Genomic DNA, 18,047 nt, shown 5'->3' on the forward strand with positions numbered 1-18,047 from the left:
AAAACTCTCACCCCCATTGGCCAATGTTTACAACTCTTCTAGCTTAAGTCTGCATTTCTATTAAAGTTAATTTCTATTGGAAGGGTAACAGTCACTTATTTCTCAAAGTAATGAAAAAAAGATGGACTGAAAGATATTAGATGTAGGTCCCCAGAGGGTGATGATGAGTTGGAAGCAAAGGCTGAAGCCCCTGAAGCCTATTTCTTCGAAGCATGAAGTTAAGGAGAAAGTAGAGTGGAGTAAACTTGAGACAGGCAAGGCTATTTAAAACGGTAATTGTTAAACTCTGCATTATTGCAAAATTTCTTTTTTAAAAAAGAGACTCCCTCCAGGCACAGTGGCTCATGCCTGTAATCCCAGCACTTTGGGAGACTGAGGTGGGTGAATCACCTGAGGTCGGGAGTTCGAGACCAGCCTGACCAACATGGAGAAACCCTGTCTCTACTAAAAATACAAAAATTAGCTGCGCGTGGTGGTGCATGCCTGTCCCAGCTACTCAGGAGGCTGAGGCAGGAGAATTGCTTGAACCTGGGAGGCGGAGGTTGCAGTGAGCCAAGATCGTGCTGTGCCACTCCAGCCTGGGTGATAAGAGTGAAACGCTAAAGAGAGGGAAAAAAAAAAAAAAAAAAAAAAAAGACTCCAAAACTTTCAAGACTGCATTTATTTGTCTCTAGAAGGTAACCCTGGGCCTTTTCATTTTTCATACTTGTGGAAGTCTGAAACACAGAAAAAATTCCATTATAAATAGTTAAAAATAAGAACAGTTTACAAAAGAAATACAATAATGAAATATGCAAAAAAAAATTTAATTAGTAATCAAAGATGTTTAAATTTAAAGATACCACTCTTTTACCCATTAAGAGTCCATCTTTTAATAGAGGTCACTGATAAGAATGTGATGGAATTAGCACTCTTATTATACAGCCAGTAGTGTTATAAACTGGCACGATGCATCAAGTTATAGAGTGACCTACCTGTGATTCAGCAGTTCTACTTCTGGGAATCTATCCTGCAAAAACAATACAAAATACAGAAAGGGCTAAACACATCAGTTATTTGTCACGTTTATGAGAACAAAAAAACTGAGACCATGGTGGCCAACAGTAAGACAATTGTCCCACCTAATGGGTCACATAAACATGCCAGTGATAGAAAAATCAAGAACAGGCACACAATGTTACATACCTGATAATTTTTTAACTTTAGTTGCAAAGGAAAAGAAATTGGAAGGATTTTAGTGTATTTCCATCAGTGGTTTTACTAGCGTGGCAAGATCATTTTGTCTCTGCTCAATTTTCTGAAACACTCAACTTGAAGAAAAAATAAACCCATGACTGAAAAATAAAGCCACTCAAGTCATGGTCAGGCTGTTTGGATACTGAAACCCATTAAGTATATATCACTGTGGATGGTAAAGCACTGCAATCAAATGCTTTAACTTAGCCTTAAACATTTATCTATTTTCTAGTCCACCCTCCGTTATATTTCAAGGTTCAGCTTTGTTAGAACAAAAGTGATTAAAAAGGACTTAACACTGTTATACCCACATCCCCCCAACCCCAACACTTCATTGACTTGCCGATATTGGGCAAGTTACTTCTGTTCCTTAGTTTCCTCACATGTAAAATGGATATAATTGTTTGTATAGCACAGGGTGGTTGTGAAAATTAAATAGGTTAATATGTATATGCTGCCAGGAACAGTCTCTGACACAAAATATGTACGACTAGCTTTTTTTTTCTATTCTTGATCGAGTCTTTCCACTATACATGTGATCAACCTTTCTTTTGTTTTATAGTTCAGACTTAGCTTCAGAAGCTTTATTTTTAAAATAAATTTTAATTTTTTACATATTTAGAATTTTTTATACTTAAGAGACAAATTCATATATATTTACCTGAAGGATTAAAGGATGACTGTATACTGCCTATAGTCTAGTGCATTTTAGAACATCTGTTTTCGTTTGTTTTTGAGAGTTAGCTGGAAAATTTCAGAAATGTAATATTTAAGTATGAGAATAGAAAACTTGCCAAAGTTTATAAATGTTGTCTTTATTGTCACAGCTCATTAAAAATTGGCTGTTGGTCTCATCTAAGCCAAAGAGTTTAAGGTCCAAGAAGAGGGTAGTCTGAAGAATAGAAACCCAGTTTGTAGCTTAATGTCTTTATGAAGGCAGGCACACTCCAATTGTTGGCGGTGTGGCTGCAGAATTTGACATATTATCCAACGTACATTCCTCCACCCACTGAGCCAGGCTTGGTGAGGGAGATGGGGGTAAATAGAAATCCTTGCTCACTCAGCTTTAGAGCTCAGTCCCTGTTCCTATAATAATCTGAAAAGCAAGGCTCACCTTTCCAAAGTCCCAGAGAACTACAAGCATAGGCACCATCACAGCATCAGAACCTAAATCTCCAAAGTACAGAGAGCACAGTAAAATCCCAGGGCTATAAATGCAGTCACTGGAGCAGCCTTCCTGAGCCACTGTGCCCTTAGACCAGGGCAGCAAAACCCAACACCTTACCAGGTGAAATATGCTACTGTGGTGCAGTAAGGAGTGGGGAGGACTAGGACAAACCAGAAAGCACCCACCCCATTAAAAAGGAAACAACTTTGGAAAATACTGGGCTGACTAATCTCATCAGAATATGCCCCATAGGCTATCAGTGAACCCCGGGGCAGATGACTGTTCTTCTCAAGCAAAGGGAGACCCATCACTTACTGTGGTAGAATTTTTACCATCGCATAGAGCCACTACCTGGGGGGATGTGAGATGGACGACAGAAGAAAGAGGCTCAGGGCTTTCCCAAGGTGCTAATGAATTCATCCCAACTAGCCAAACCGTCTCATTTCAGAGCTTAAAATGCTATAGGAAGAAATGTCCCCAGTGACTAATTTCACAGATTACCACAACTTGGAACAGGGGTGGTAGGAGTCTACCATCCACATAGGCTTCTTTCTCCCAGAAACTCTCTCCAGGAGCTTTCCCATGACATGCCAGAGTTTGGAAGTATACACTGGCAGCATACCCAGGCCTCTGGAACAGACACTATGTCTCTCCATATGTCCTTTTCCAAAGGCCCTCAAGCCCCAGCGCTCTTGGCATCTCACTCCAAAATTGAGGGTGGTCTTTGTCTAGAGACATGGTCTCTACAGGGTCACTGGCAACTCTGAACGAAATTTAGAGCCATGCATAATCCGAAATGCCAGAGCACAACCACAGGTGGCAAATAGAAGGAATATACAATGGCAAGACAGCAAACACCCTGCCATCTAGCAACGCCAACCCCAATACGGCAAAAACCTACACTTCGAAGCTCTAATTTTCAACAGGCCTCTCCTGGACCTTGAAATTAATTTTTCTTCCTACCAACACCATATGCTGTGGCTTTACATGGCTGATGGCCCTCTCTGTCTGCACGAATACTTGCCAATTCATTCCCCTAGTGAACCTGCTCTGGCCCCAGAAGTTAATCTCCATCCCTGTCATCAGCAGATTCTCATGTACTTCATTCAGGAGTTTGCCTCCCAGGAATGTTGTTGATCTTGCACAGCCTGCTCTGACCCCATCTCCAAATCCCCCAAAATGCCCGTCCCTGCCACCACCAGGATTTCACTCCCTGGGTCCTCATCAAGGGCAGGGAAAAGAGTACCACTCCTGCAAACTGAAGCTGGAGAGGGCCTGCCTCCCACATCTTAAGCTCCTCTGGATATGAGCATTTCTGTCCAATGAGCCACGTTAACTGTCACTAGTTCTCTAGTCTGGTCAGGATCCTGAAACCTTATGGAATCACCCCTTCAGGAAAGCTGGGCTAAACTTTATGAGGATCCTTTTGTCAAATAAAGGTCAGCCTGAGCATCAATTCCTTGGACACTTTTTATCTTCAGCCCATCCTGGTTCCTGATTGTAAAATGCAAGCTTTTTATAAAGTTAATAAAGGTGATATTAAATAATTGCTCAACTCCCATAGAATTAAATATCTCAGAGATAAATGTTAACAAAGAGAAAACTAGACAGAAAGACGGCTGCACAATAGGTGCTTCAAAGAAAATGCGAGTTCTTCTCCCTCCTGATCAATTCAGTACTAATGTCATTAGTTGGGTCACGGTTAGGTAGTGAGAAGCCACAGTGACCCAAAGTGAGGTGGTATCAGAGCCCAAGCAGGGTGAGATGGCACCCACATATAGAGGCAGCCCAGCATGGGATATCAGAGACCCAGCAGATGAGGGGCATGTTCACACAGAGGGTGTGGGCCAGTGCAAACATGGTAGAGCCCAATCAGATGGGAACGGCAGCCCCATGAAAGGGGTGGAGGCCTGGCCTGGGGATCAGAGCCCAAGCTGGGTAAAAAGTCCATGGAAAAGGGCAGTTCAGCACGGAGTAGAGAAACCTGAGCGGAGTAGGCCAGGCACTCGTGTGTGCAGGTGATTTAGCCAGAGCAGGGAGAGGAGGAATTCACATATGGGGGACCTGCGTGGAATGTCAGAGCCAAGAAGGAGGTTTTTGCAGAGGTACAGCTTGCCACGAGTGTTAAAGTTCAAGGGGGTGAGGAGAACAGCCATGTGGTGAGGGGATGGCAACAGAGATGGGAGATGGGTTATATACAGGGGCATCCTTAGATAAGTGACTGATTCCAGGGCTGGGATAGAAAAGTACAAGATGAGCTTGGAACATCTTCTGCCAAAAAAAGGAAATGATCAAATAATTATGATGACACATCAAACAGAAAGGTTGCCAGCTTAAGGAGCTTTTGCTGGCCACAGTGGGGACAATTTGAGCAATAAAATAATAAAAAATGATAGTATATAACAATCCACTGAATTAAATAGAAAACCATGAGCTCATACTAATATAAAAATGTCTATATAAAAACAACCAAAATGTTCTAAAATATTTAAGTGAGCAGTTAAACTGTGGCGCATCCACACCACAGATTACTACTCGGCACAAAGCAGAGGAACAGACCATTTATACAATGTGGATGATCTCAAGGGCATCATCTGAGTGGGAAAAGACCATCTCTAAAAGTCACATAATGTATGGTCCCATTTTTATAGCCTTCTCAAGATTAATTATAGAAGTGGAGAACAGATTAGTGACGTCCAGGAGTTTGGAAGAATGGAAGGTTGGGAGCAGAGTGTGGGTGTGACCATAAAGGGGCAGCATGAAGGAGATCTTTGTGGTGATGGAACAGTTCTGCATCTGGATTGCAATGGTGATTCCATGAATCCACACATGTGATAAAACAACATACAACTATGCATACATGGTACCAATGTCAATTTCCTGGTTTTGATATTATTATACTACAGTTACAGAAGATGCAACCATTGGGGAAAACTGGGCTACGGATGCACAGCACTTCTCTGTACTATTTTTGCAACTTCCTGTGAATCTATAATTATTTCTAAATTACAAATTTGATAAATGTAGAATGTTTGATGAGTAATGAGATATTTATGTAGTTTCAAAGCACCTCCTCACAAAATACACATTAATTACAAAAGAAAAAGATTAACTTTAAAGTGAAAGGCTTGGCAGTCACCACCTTAAGCAAGTGATCAAAGTGAATATCATTAGAAATAGAATAAATCAAAATCTGCCCCATGTAACAGGATGCAATGAGTAGAAAACAGCATCACTTTTGTTATTCCTGCTGACGATGCATATCTGAATCTAATCGAAAGGAAACAGACAAATGCTGATCAAGACACACTCTATAATAAACTGGCCTGTAAGCTCCAAACGTGACATGGTTATAAGTCACAGAAGCACCAAGAAACTCTCCTTCCAGACTGAAGGAGCCATGGCAACTAAATGTAATTCATGATTCTCAGCTGGGTCTTTTTGCTAGAAGAGACATTTTTGAGACTACTGGTGAAACTTGAATAGGACCTGAGGATTGTATGGCAGTAACACGACATTAATCCCCAGACTTAGTGGTTGCATTGTGGCTACGCAGGGGAATGTCCTGTTTGTAAGAAATGTACACTGAAGCCTCAGGGGTGATGGGACATCAGGTTGACCCTCAAACATATCAGGAAAAAAGTTCTTTGTACTGCACCTGCAAACTTTCTATAAGTTGACTATTGTTTCAGACTAATTTTTTTTAATTTTAAAAATGAATGGCCGGGCACGGTGGCTCACGCCTGTAATCCCAGCACGTTGGGAGACTGAGGTGGGCAGATCATGAGGTCAGAAGTTCGAGTCCAGCCTGGCCAACATGGTGAAACCCCATCTCTACTAAAAATACAAAAATTAGTTGGGCGTGGTGGTGTGAGCCAGCTACTCAGGAGGCTGAGGCAGGAGAGTTGCTTGAACCCGGGAGGCAGAGGTTGCAGTGAGACAAGATCGTGCCACTGCACTCCAGCCTGGCAACAGAGCGAGACTCTGTCTCAGAAAAACAAACAAACAAACAAACAAACAAACAAAAAAGAATGATTTGAATGTAAAAGGATGAAAAATCCTTGACAAAACTGATGAAATTCTGGAATGCTTCTGCAAAAAAAAAGGCACTCTTTACGATCAGGCCTCAGAAGTCATACTTGACAGTAGTGACATGCACTGTCTATAAAAATCTCAAACGTCGAGTCTTCCTTGGTTCATTCTACAAATTAGCACTCTTCCAATTAACAACAAACTTGGTTGGCTAAAAAGACGAAAAATTAAGTGTTTTATTCCCTTTTTTGAAGAAAATTCCAGTCAGAACATTTCTGGCTTTTACTAGGAAACGTTAGTCCCCACTCTAAATTAGTGTACTGTACACGGCCTATGCCCAGGATCAATTATCCTCGGAAAACCAGGACCTCCCATCATACGTACTTGCTACTAGTACTGCCAAGCACAGGCCTGCTCTGCTACTGCAGAGGCTCCTGCCCAAGCCCGGGTCCAACAGGACTGGCAGGAAGGTGTAGCCAGGTGGCTCACCATGAGAGTGACATGATGATACCTACCTGAGGAGGATCCATGAGGATTAAGTGCAAGTCAGATTTTCACCTTGATACTAGCATTTGCAGAAGCATTACTCTTCTTAGATAGTCAGGTTCGAGGTCTAGATCAGGTCATTTCTTCACTTTTTTTTTTTTTTTTTCTTTTTTTGAGATGGTGTCTCACTCTGTCACCTAGGCTGGAATGCAGCGGCATGATCTCAGCTCACTGCAACCTCCCCTCCCGGGTTCAAGCGATTCTCCTGCCTCAGCCTCCTGAGTCACTGGGACTACAGGTGCCCACCACCATGCCCGATTTTTAGTAGCAATGGGGTTTCACCATGTTAGCCAGGCTGGTTTGGAATTCCTGACCTCAGGTGATCTGCCCACCTCAGCCTCCCAAAGTGCTGGGATGACAATTGTGAGCCACCGCACCTGGCCCCACTCTTTTGTTGTTCTTGGTCTTAGTCATTCCATGTCAGCTTACGTAGCAGCAACAGAAATTCTGTCTCCTATGAGTTGACTGGCCTGGGAAATCTTATATCTCAAGTGGTCAGAATATGAAAATCTAGACGGAGCATATGCACAAATGAATCCTTAGAACACATTAATCAAAATGGAAGCCAAGGCCGCCCACCACCCCCCCCCCGCCCCCACCAGCCAGCAAGAAGCCTGTAGGATCTCAAATCAGAGCACAACATTGGTGAGAGCCAAGTGAGAAAACTCGAAACACTGGCTACAGAGCTGGAATACCTGTGGCCCATTATTGCTCACTAATCAATGTTGATTGCTCATGAGTCAAGAAAATTTGGTATCTGTCCAAGTGACATGACAGGTATTATGCCAGATACTTTGCTGACATGATATCATTTGAAGTTAGTTATCTTATATACAAGGTAGGTACAATTATTATACCTATTGCTCAGATGGGGAAAACTGAGGATTAGAGGCATTCAGTAGCTCATGCAAGATTACACAGCTAGCAAGTGGTAAAACCAGGGCTTAAACCTCAGCAGTCTGTTCCCAGAGCATACTCTCAACTGCTCCCCTAAACTGCCTCCCTCCAACCACCATTTGTGACTCCACAGCCCTCGCTGTCCCTTATATCATACCATGTAACATGTTTGTTACGGCATGCTTACTGCACATTCCTATACACCTTTCTTATTTCAATAGTAATTGTGTTGCTGGGTAGGATAGAGCAGGGGGCCTCATTTATGTATACCAGTTCACGGCAAGGGCAAAAAGTCCACTTCTGGACTTGGAGAAGCATGCTGCCACTTCCAGCTGTCTCTTTAGTTGACAAAGTAGTAAGAGACAATGAACTGCTTTATTTCATTTAAAATGTTGTCTTACAACCAGCACCACCCTCCCAGCTCCAACCCCCACCAACACACACACACAAAAGTATCACCAAGCATGCATCTTTATGTATGGCAAGCTACTTACTTCTTTTTCTGGAGACCACGGAGTCCAGAAAACCTTTCGATGGATTAAATAGGATCATTTAAAAGATAAACTTAGGTCTGTATTGGGTGGTTCTGGAGGAGTTTCCCCTTCCCTGGAGCTGCCTACCAGTTAATTTAGAAACAAATAATCTCCCAAACTAGTAAACCCCACTGCCCCACCCAAGGGCTTTCATAAAATTATCTTGTTTTAATCACACTTTAGCATGGAAAAATTACTCATATCTCAAAGTATACATGTTACGGTTTTGATATCTGTACGGCTATTTAAGAAGGAATATGTTACCAGACTTCTGGTTGGGGAGATAACTTCAGTCGTAGACATCACACCCTGGCGACAAGTATGCACCGGCTCACCACTGCCACCATCTGCCCAAGGCCCTTCCTCTTCATTCTTCAAGCCGAAAGCACAGCTGATACATTGGGTGACGTTTCTTGATAGCTCTCTAGCCGAGGATATATGTGGTTCAGAAGTGTTGTTACTGTAGCTCTGCTCATCTGGGTCTTGTTTCTGGAAACCATACTTAGTTGTCAAACAGTATAATATGACAGAAAGATTCTGATGACTTAAACCAATACATTTCAAAGTTTTAATGGATGAGGTTTCATTTAAGTGATAAGGGCAATGCTTAAGTTATCATGGAGAGAAAAGCATTGTTCAATTGACCGTATTTTGTTCTCCTATAATCTTAAAATGTTATGCAATAGGTAACTGCATTAAACATATTATGGCATGGAACAGATTGTATGTTTTACAATGAACAAAGCACTTCTGTTACACAATTAACATGCAAGAAAAAACTAAGGTAGCCACCTGCACATGCCCAAACACTGTGACCATACCACAATCCAACCAGTTTGGCCAGCAGGACAATCCACTCCTGCCATTGCAGAATGTAGCTTCCTAGCAGTCACCTGGCTAGGACTAATGGAGAAGAAAAAAATATTCAAAGGTCCTATGATATACCTGGAGATTTCTGCCCCAAATTTCTAGGATAATTGTTTCTTTTCCCTCTAGTGTCTCCCTTCTGTTCCTAAACATGATCAAATTTCTACTTAGGAAAGATCTTCACTTGATCTAACAACTTTTCTGCGGTTTTTTTTTTTTTGGGGGGGGGGGCAGGGGGTGGGGGGGGGGGGGGGCAGGGGTGGTTCTTCTTTCCACTTGGAACTGCTAGGTTAAATGGACTTGAAGTTTGCCACTTTCCTCTGAATCTGCTTGGATTCCAGATATTTACCAATCATGCACCCTCAGTCTCCTCCAAGTTGATGCCCAGCCCAATTCTCTTTCACCTTTCAAGTGCTAGACATGGTGCCTTCTCCAGTCCTGGCCTTCTTCAGCCTCTCTGTAACCTCTCATACTCCTCACCTTTAGTTTCCTAAGGTTCTCTCCTCCTCCATTTTATGACCCCATCTTGTTCCTCTACCTTCTTGCCACATTCTAATGATGATTCCTTCCTCCTACCAACAGAGTTGCTTAGGGCTCATTTCTAAGGTCTTTTCTCTCTTCCTATTTTGTCTCCCCAGATGACTGATTCATTTTCAGCCCATCAATGTTTGCCTCTCCCTGGAACAAGTCCATAAAACCAGCCCACACTTTACTCTGCCTAATGGACACTTCTGAGCTATCCCACTCTGAAAATGGTGGTGACACTATGATACTTCAGTTTACAGGGCCATTTGTGTCATTCCTGCTGAATGGTTGCAAGATCCCATGAGACTGGTATCACCAGACCATTGCTGAGCTCTTCAGCTGGCCTCAGGGAGGGTCTCTCCTAAGAGAGGTCCCTTGGGGAAAGAAATGCCTCTACCTTCCTGTGTCCTGTCTGATGTGCATTCTACTGTAGGGAAACCACCACAGTGCTTTTAGGAAAGCCCCCTCCTATGTCCAGCTGTAGAAATCCTATCAAAGATTCAACAGTCAGGAACTAGGTGCCCCGGACAGTGACCATAGGCAAGTATAGATGGTCAGGGACTCAACTCCAAAGCTCATGTAGATCTGAGTTCAAATCCCAGTCCTGACTTTTCATAGCTGTGTGGCCCTTAACTATATTTTGTTTTCCTTCTCTGTAAAATGAGGGTCATAAAAATAGCTCAGAGGATTGTTATAAACATTAACTGGAAAGTATACATATATCACTTGGCACAGTGTCTCATACACAGACAAGGCCTAATAAATGGTGGCTATCATTATTCTAAAATCTTACACCTTTACCTTTGAGTCTTTGGCTCCTCCCAAAAGATCACTGAGAACCTGGATATATTCAGTTGCACCTTTGAGGATATCAACTTTGCTGGGCTTCCTGCTTTGGGGAAGAAACGGCACAAGTGCCTTCAATTTGGCAAAACCACGGTTGAGATTTTTTATCTAGAAAACAAAAAGGCACAGTGACACACAGAGAAGCCAATTTGTACAGACATCTCCCCAAGCTACAGAAGGGGTTTTTTTCCACAGCCTCCTTGTCTGAGGGGCAAATCTAAACAGGCATATGCCCCAAAGAGTCACCGTTCCACCAGCAGTGCAGTTCATAGTAAAAGAAGAGGGAATGGCATAAACTTGGTACTGTGGGCAGAAGGGCTGCAAGGTGTATTCATGTTCATGCTGACTTCACTCCTCTTCCTTTGAGAGCGTACTCGCTGTATCATAATGCAGAGGCAGTAGAGGAGTGGCTAAAATCTGAGTCAACTACACCCAGGTTTAAAATCCAGGCCTATCACTTACAAGAGTGTGTGGAATACTTCACATCACTAAGCCTCAGTTTGTGCATCTGCAAAGTGGAAAATATCTTAAAGCTTTCTGGTGTGGGGTGTGATTAAGTGATATATTGTACACATAAGATACCTCACCCAAACCTGGCACATAGGAAGTCCTCAAGAAGTGGTATTGCTGCTGATGAATCAAATGTACAACTACTTGTCAACTCAAACACTGAGCCATCAGCTCTTCAACCTCTTTCCCCACCGAGTTAATGATATAGAGGCAAGGGTGAGAATCCAGAGAGTTGGTGAGACTTGAAAGGCTCCTCATATTTTATTTTTCTCTATTCTCCAGCGTCTAATCCCTGTCTCTGAAGGCCTATAATTCTGATGGTCACCCTCCTGGGAGACACAGGCCTTGGGAGAACTGGCTCCCACTATACCACAAAGTCAATATATTTTGAGTATACCCTACCTGGAGCAAACCAGGCAAGGGACATAGTTGGCCAATTCACAGGAGAATACAACAACCAGTCAGTGTATAAAAAGAATTTAATAATCAAAGAACTACAAACTAAAACAGAAATTAGATGCCATTTTTCATGTATCAAGGTGGTAACATTTTTGTTTTATCATACCCTGGATCAGGGATAGCATGAAAAAGAGAACAGTCCTAGACCTGTAAGAAGGGATAGAAATTAGTAAACCTATCTAGAAAGCAATTGGGCAACTTGTATCAAAAGCTCTTCGATTGTATATGCCTTAAGTCTCAGTAATTTCACTTGCAGCATTTTATTCTAAGGAAATTATCAGACACGCACATAGAGTTACATCGATAGGTATCAGTAAAAAGCTACAAAGAGCAAACATGCCTAATAAGAGAATGAATACATTATGGTCCATTTTTGGACAGACTATGCAGTCAAAAACTATTCTTTGAAAGAATACTTAAGAATATAAAAAAATGCTTTTGATAATGTTAAGTGAAAAAATTACACAAATATGTACCGAATGACAATTCTGTAAAATTATATATATATATGAATACACAAAACTAGAAAAAGACTGGGTGGATATACACAAAAATGTTCACAGTAGTTATATCTGTGTTGTGAGTGTCGCTTAACCTCTTCAGTCATTTCTGTCTTTTCCAAGTGTGTTAATCTTACCATTATAAAGAATAATACAGCTCGTTAGTGTTTTAGTGGATAAAACCAGGACTGATTCTCTGGAAAAGACAATTCCTTCCTAGTGGGAAGGACCACTTAAACTATTAGGTCATAATCTCTTTGTAGGGCCACCAAATCAGATCACAGGGTTCTGGCCATCAAGAGTCTAGTACCGGTAAAAGCAGGAGACTTAGAGAAGTCTCCTACTCTCCTGTCGTCGTTTCTCCGCTAGCCCTCTCCCTACAAAGTTCCTACTTGATTCTCTGGGACATTTCTAAAAGGCCTGAGGTGCTTAGGAACAGCCCCCTCCGCAGTTCCAGGCCTGAACGGGCGCTCTGCTCCCTCTTCCACCCCTCACCCTTCCCTCTCCCGGATTCGCCTCTGCTGCAGCCAAACCCGTAGAATGCAAACGCTAGGAAGGAGACCATGTCTCCCAAGTCTGGGGCTGAGTTTCGTTAGAGATAGTAAAATCTACCAGCAGGTGCCGCTCCAACCACGGCCCCCAGGACCCTTCCCGTTTGCGAGATTGCTGCGGCTCGACTGGGAAAGTCACTTTACCTTGACAGAGTTGAGTGGGAGTCTTGGGTGCACACTGGGTCGTCGTGTTTCGTTACTTTAAAAAAGAAAAGTCACTTCCGTCAGGCCCCCCTTTCTCCTCACCCTCGTGTGTGCTTCGAGGCCGAGATGCAGAAAGCAAGAAAAAGGAGCGAAGGGGATCCCTGTGCGCCCCAAGCACCCACCAGAGCCTATGGTGTGAGATGAAAGTTCACCCCCTGAGCTAGAAGCTTTTAAAACACCTGCCCAGGGAGACATTTTTGAAGTTGTCAGGGCCCTTCCTCTGTCCCCTCCCGGACCCGGGTCCTGCACAAATCCTGGAGGGTTAGCGGGCGAGGCGACCAACGCAGCGGCCGCCAACGAGCAGCTGCACGGAGGTGCAGAGGAAAGAGGCCACTGCCGTTCTCCCGACAAGCTGGGGGCGCGGGAGGCCTCGGGAGCTCGAAGTCGCCTCGAGCGGGGGTGGGCGGTGAGTGGGCCCCCGGGTGTTGACCAAGTGTTTGGTGGTGAAGCAGGGAGTGGGAGGGGGGAGCGAGCGTCGACCCTGGAGACCCCTCACCCGCTCACGCTCCTTGGCGTTGGCCACACGCCGCCGCTCCAGCACCAACTGGAGGTTTTCGGTAGACGAGTAGCCGCCTGAGGGCAGCCGCTTGAGCCGGCAGACAGCGGCCAGCTGGGGCAGCGGCCCGAACTGCTCCCGCAACACGTCTTCTAGCACCTCGGCTTGCGGGGCGCACAGGAGCGCGGGTGGCGCGGCGCGGGGATCTAGAGCGCCGGGCGCTGGGTCCATGGCGAGGTGGAGGCCGCTGAGGCCGGGCTTTCACCGGCGCACCTGGGGCCGCACGAGGCCCGGGCGGGGGCGGGGCGGGGGCGGGGCTGGACCACCTGCACTCATTCCTCCAGCGTTTTCCAATCCCGGCCTGCTCTCTGGAGGCTGCGTCCAGGCATCGCGTTGAACCAGCCGCACAGGTGCAAATCGGCAGGGCTGGAGCGCAGTACCGGCTGCACACTGGAACTGCCGGCAGCGTAGTGGTGGTGTTTTTCTCAATCCACTTGCCACAGTTCCAGTCCCCCAAATTCCCGTTTAATCAGTCTGGGTTGGGGCCTGAGCTTCTGGATATGTGTGTACGGAAAAATGGGATGGATAGTCACAAAACTTAATTCGTTTTGAAATAAAAGTTGCAGAGAAAATGGCAAGAAGAGTTTCTAAGAGCTCCTGTATCCCCTTCGCCACGCTCTCTACTTACTAAGTTTTCACGTTTCCTCCATTGCCCTCTTTCTCTCTGTGAATATTCTCATTTTCATTATTCTTTTTCCATTCTATTTGAACTATTTTCTTTTTTCGCGGGTAGGGGGATACATCGTTTTACTCATTTTCTCCCTTTTCCACACAGACCTTTATTGTCAACACAGCCAAACACAGTTGTTACTTCAGAAGATGTGCTGGAAAATAGCGATCCCGAACTTGTTAAATAGTAGAGTACAATTTAGTATTTTAGAAATAATTAGCTACATCTTCTGTTTTGACTAGATTACTCATGAGAGTTTGTTTCTCTGGAGGTTATCAGTATAACTGGAACATTCTGATCTTGCAACTGGAAATCAGACATGTTTCTGGAAGCCCTCTGTAAAATCCTTCCAAGCATAAAAATACTTTTTTTTTTTTTTAAGTCTGAGAAAATATTTTTTCTCCACTTTTGTTTTAGGTTCAGGGGTATATTGCAGGTTTGTTATGTGGGTAAATTGTGTGTCGCTGAGGTTTGGCGTACGAATGATCCTGTGGCCTAAGTAGTGAGCCTAATACCCAGTGAGTATCCTTCCAACCCACGCCCCCCTCTTACCTTCCCCTCAAGCAGACCCCAGTGTCTATTGTTCCTATCTTTGTGTCCCTGTGTATTCAATGTTTAGCTCTCACTTATAAAGTGAGAATGTGCAATGTTTGGTTTTCTGTTCCTATGTTAGTTCCCTTACGATAATGGCATCTAGCTGCATCCATTGATCTATTCTTTTTTAAAAGTTTTTAAGTTGCAGACCTGCTATCATATCACTTCTAAATACTTCAGTGGGTATTCCCCCTAAACAAGGCCTCTCTTCCACACAACCACAACACAACCACTCAAACTAGGAAGTAAGCATCGGTACTACGCTACCATACAATCCATGGACCCCATCCAGGTACCACCAGCTGTCTCAACAATGTCTTTTTCCCTTCTGGTTGGAATCCAATCCAGGAGTACAAGTTTCATTTTGTTGTCATCATTCTACTCTCCTTCATTCTGGACCATTTCCTCCATCTTGTCCTGTCTTCATGCCCTTGACAGTTTAAAAGAGTAAGGGCCTTTCATTCTGTAGTATGTCCCTCAACCTGGGGCTGTCTGCTATTTGCTTATGTCCAGACCCCAGCCATGCCTTCATGGAGGGACTCTGTATAAATGATGCTGGGCTCTTCTCAGTGCATCACATCAGGAAGTACATGAGGTTGATCTGCCCCACCACTGGTGATGTTAACCTTAATTGCCTGGTCAAGGTGGTGGTGTCAGGTTTTTTCACCATAAATTGATAAATATTTTGTGGGCCAGGCACGGTGGCTCACGCCTGTAATCCTAGCACTTTGGGAAGCCGAGGCAGGTGGATCACAAGGTCAGGAGATCGAGACCATCCTGGCTAACATGGTGAAACCCCCATCTCTACTAAAAAATACAAAAAAATTAGCTGGGTGTGGTGGCAGGCACCTGTAGTCCCAGCTACTCAGGAGACTGAGGCAGGAGAATGGTGTGAACCTGGGTGGCAGAGCTTGCAGTGAGACTAGATCACGCCACTGCACTCCAGCCTGGGAGACAGAGCAAGACTTCATCTCTCTCTCTCTCTCTATTTTTATATATATATATATATATAGTGTGTGTATGTGTGTGTGTGTGTGCGTGTGTGTGTGTGTGTGTGTGGAGATACTCCTCATCCGTTGTTGACTCCTGCCTGAATCAACCAGCACCATGACTAGAGTCAAATGATTGGCATTCTACTGTGAAGAAGAGCTTTCCCTTCTTCCCATTCATTTATTCATTTTGTATTTATGTCAGCATGGGCCCATAAATTTCTGTTTTATTCACAGGATGTAATTTATTTACATCATTATTTAATGCTCAATTTGTCCCAGATTTGGCCTATGGGAGGCCCTCTAAGCTGGCTCCTCTGTCGTTTTCATGACCCCCTCATTCTTTGTGCACTTTCTTACTTGTACCAGGAAGGCGCTTCTTGAATTTTCCCAGCTCCAGCCCAGGAATCAGTCTATTCTTCTTTTAGTGGAAGTTAGGATTTAGAAACCAAGATCTGTATGCTTGGTTGCTCATTCCTTTTTGGATGTCATTGCTTCTAAGCCCTTTTTGCAGATATGACACATATGTAGGTAAGTATACATGCATATAATATGTATAGCTATATCTGTGTATCTAAGTACGTATATATTTGAAACCATGAGTTCACACTAATACCTCCAACTCTAACCAAACACCTCAGGTTCCCTCTAGTTTCCCTGCTTTCCTTTTTTTTAACTGCTCACCCCATATCTGCTTTTATAACTCCCTTCTCCAACAATGAGAAACTTGACTCACATCATCCTCAGTGTAATTACTTATTTGCTCAATCCCTGTACATAACCAATTTCCTAACCACATCAGCCACCTCTTTGGCCCCACTGTTCTTCAGCTCCCACTCTGACACTGCCTCCCAGCAAAGGTCAAAGGAAAGAAGGGGACACACCAAATGTTTGAATGAGGTTCCTTGAGCATGGTCCGGGAATGGGGAAGTGTGACCTGCACATCACATCCTCTATATTGCTTATTTCACAATAAGCATGGGCCAATTCTGTAATTTAAAATATATTTTTAAGTATAAAAATATTTTGTTTGCTCTAAGTTCATTTGGTGTTGTCTACTGGCAGGCAGATAGAAGGCAACAAGGGCCAAATGTATGGGAACAAAGTTTAAAATGGAGATAGCTTACCCATTTACTTAACTTTCCTTGAAAGCATCATAAAGGACATCATTGATATTATTCTATTTTATTGCCAAACCTTGCAGTGAACAAGGTGGTGTACATTAGGAACCCAGTGTGAGCACACCCGATTTGATTCCTTCATACCTGTGTTCTTCCATAAACTCCAACTCTTAACTTTCTGACCTCTGGTCTGTTAGATTCATACGTTATGTCATTGTTCTCAGGAAAAGCAGTCACGTGAACTGATTTAAGCTAAAGTGTTACACCTGATAGTGACTTAGTGCTGAAACCTTGCCATACACCCAATAATACAATGGCCTAATGAACAAAAAGTTTCACTATCCTCTAACAGCGTGAAAGGTGTAGGTCAGCTCTGCTCCTCATGGTCACTTGGGGACTTATGTTCCTTCCAAATTATTGTTCTTCCATCCCTTAGGGCCAACTCCCCTAGGGCATTGTTATCGCTGGCATGGCTGAGGCTCGGTCGCCACCATATCTGGGTTCCAGGAGAAGGGCATGGAAGAGATCTTAAGGCCTGACCAGAGGCGGCACATAGGATTCAACTCACATGCCATTGGCAGGAATTCACACATGGCTACACACGGATGCAAGAAATGGCGGGGAATGTAGCCTGACTGGGGAGCCATGTTCCTGGCTACAATTCTGTTCAATGGGGAGAATGCATTTGGTTGACAACAGGAGTCTCTGTCCTAGTGCCCTTCCTCTGTGTTCCAGTAGCGCCCATAAAGCCTCTGCGAGATCATTTATTTCTCTTATTTTGGCTCTTGGAAGGAGGATCACTGGCCACAGCATCTCCAGCACCTACAGAGTGCTGGCTTGGCACAGAGTAGACATCCAATAAACATTTGCTGAATAACTGAGAAGGCAAATGAATGAATAATGCTTGCAATGAAGTAAAAAAGCTACTTTGACATGGGTAAAATAAGAACCTGCTTATTCAGGTAAAATCTTTCATGTTTTGCCACAACTACTTGACCCTATAATATATATTTGTGAATAAATAAATAGATGAATGAAAAAGTTTACCTAAGATTACATAGAAAGTAGGAAGATCTCTCTGCCATGGAAAACTGAAGGATAAGTAACCTGTTAGATGCTGGAGATATGCTATGGTTGGTGTACACAGTACTGGCTCAGCTGCATTCATCCTATACTACTCTATGGGTCTAGTAGGGAGTTTCCCCTTCCAGGCTACCTGAAGTGTGTGAACATCTTTAGGTCC

At 43.7% G+C, this 18,047-nt stretch overlaps 1 protein-coding gene across 1 annotated transcript; it reads right to left on the reverse strand.

The window, feature by feature from the left end:
* Window positions 1-643: 643 nt before the first annotated feature.
* On the reverse strand, window positions 644-13,601 carry FIGLA (folliculogenesis specific bHLH transcription factor). Its single transcript, XM_021924927.1, has 6 exons — window positions 13,371-13,601; window positions 10,606-10,758; window positions 8,677-8,901; window positions 8,374-8,406; window positions 975-1,009; window positions 644-716 (listed from the first exon to the last, which is right to left on the reverse strand). The coding sequence occupies exons 1-6, from the start codon at window positions 13,599-13,601 to the stop codon at window positions 701-703; spliced, it is 693 nt and encodes a 230-aa protein (XP_021780619.1). The 3' UTR covers window positions 644-700.
* Window positions 13,602-18,047: the final 4,446 nt, after the last annotated feature.

Source organism: Papio anubis, chromosome 14, assembly GCF_008728515.1.
Source record: "Papio anubis isolate 15944 chromosome 14, Panubis1.0, whole genome shotgun sequence".
In the NCBI taxonomy this organism is placed as follows: Eukaryota; Metazoa; Chordata; class Mammalia; order Primates; family Cercopithecidae; genus Papio; species Papio anubis.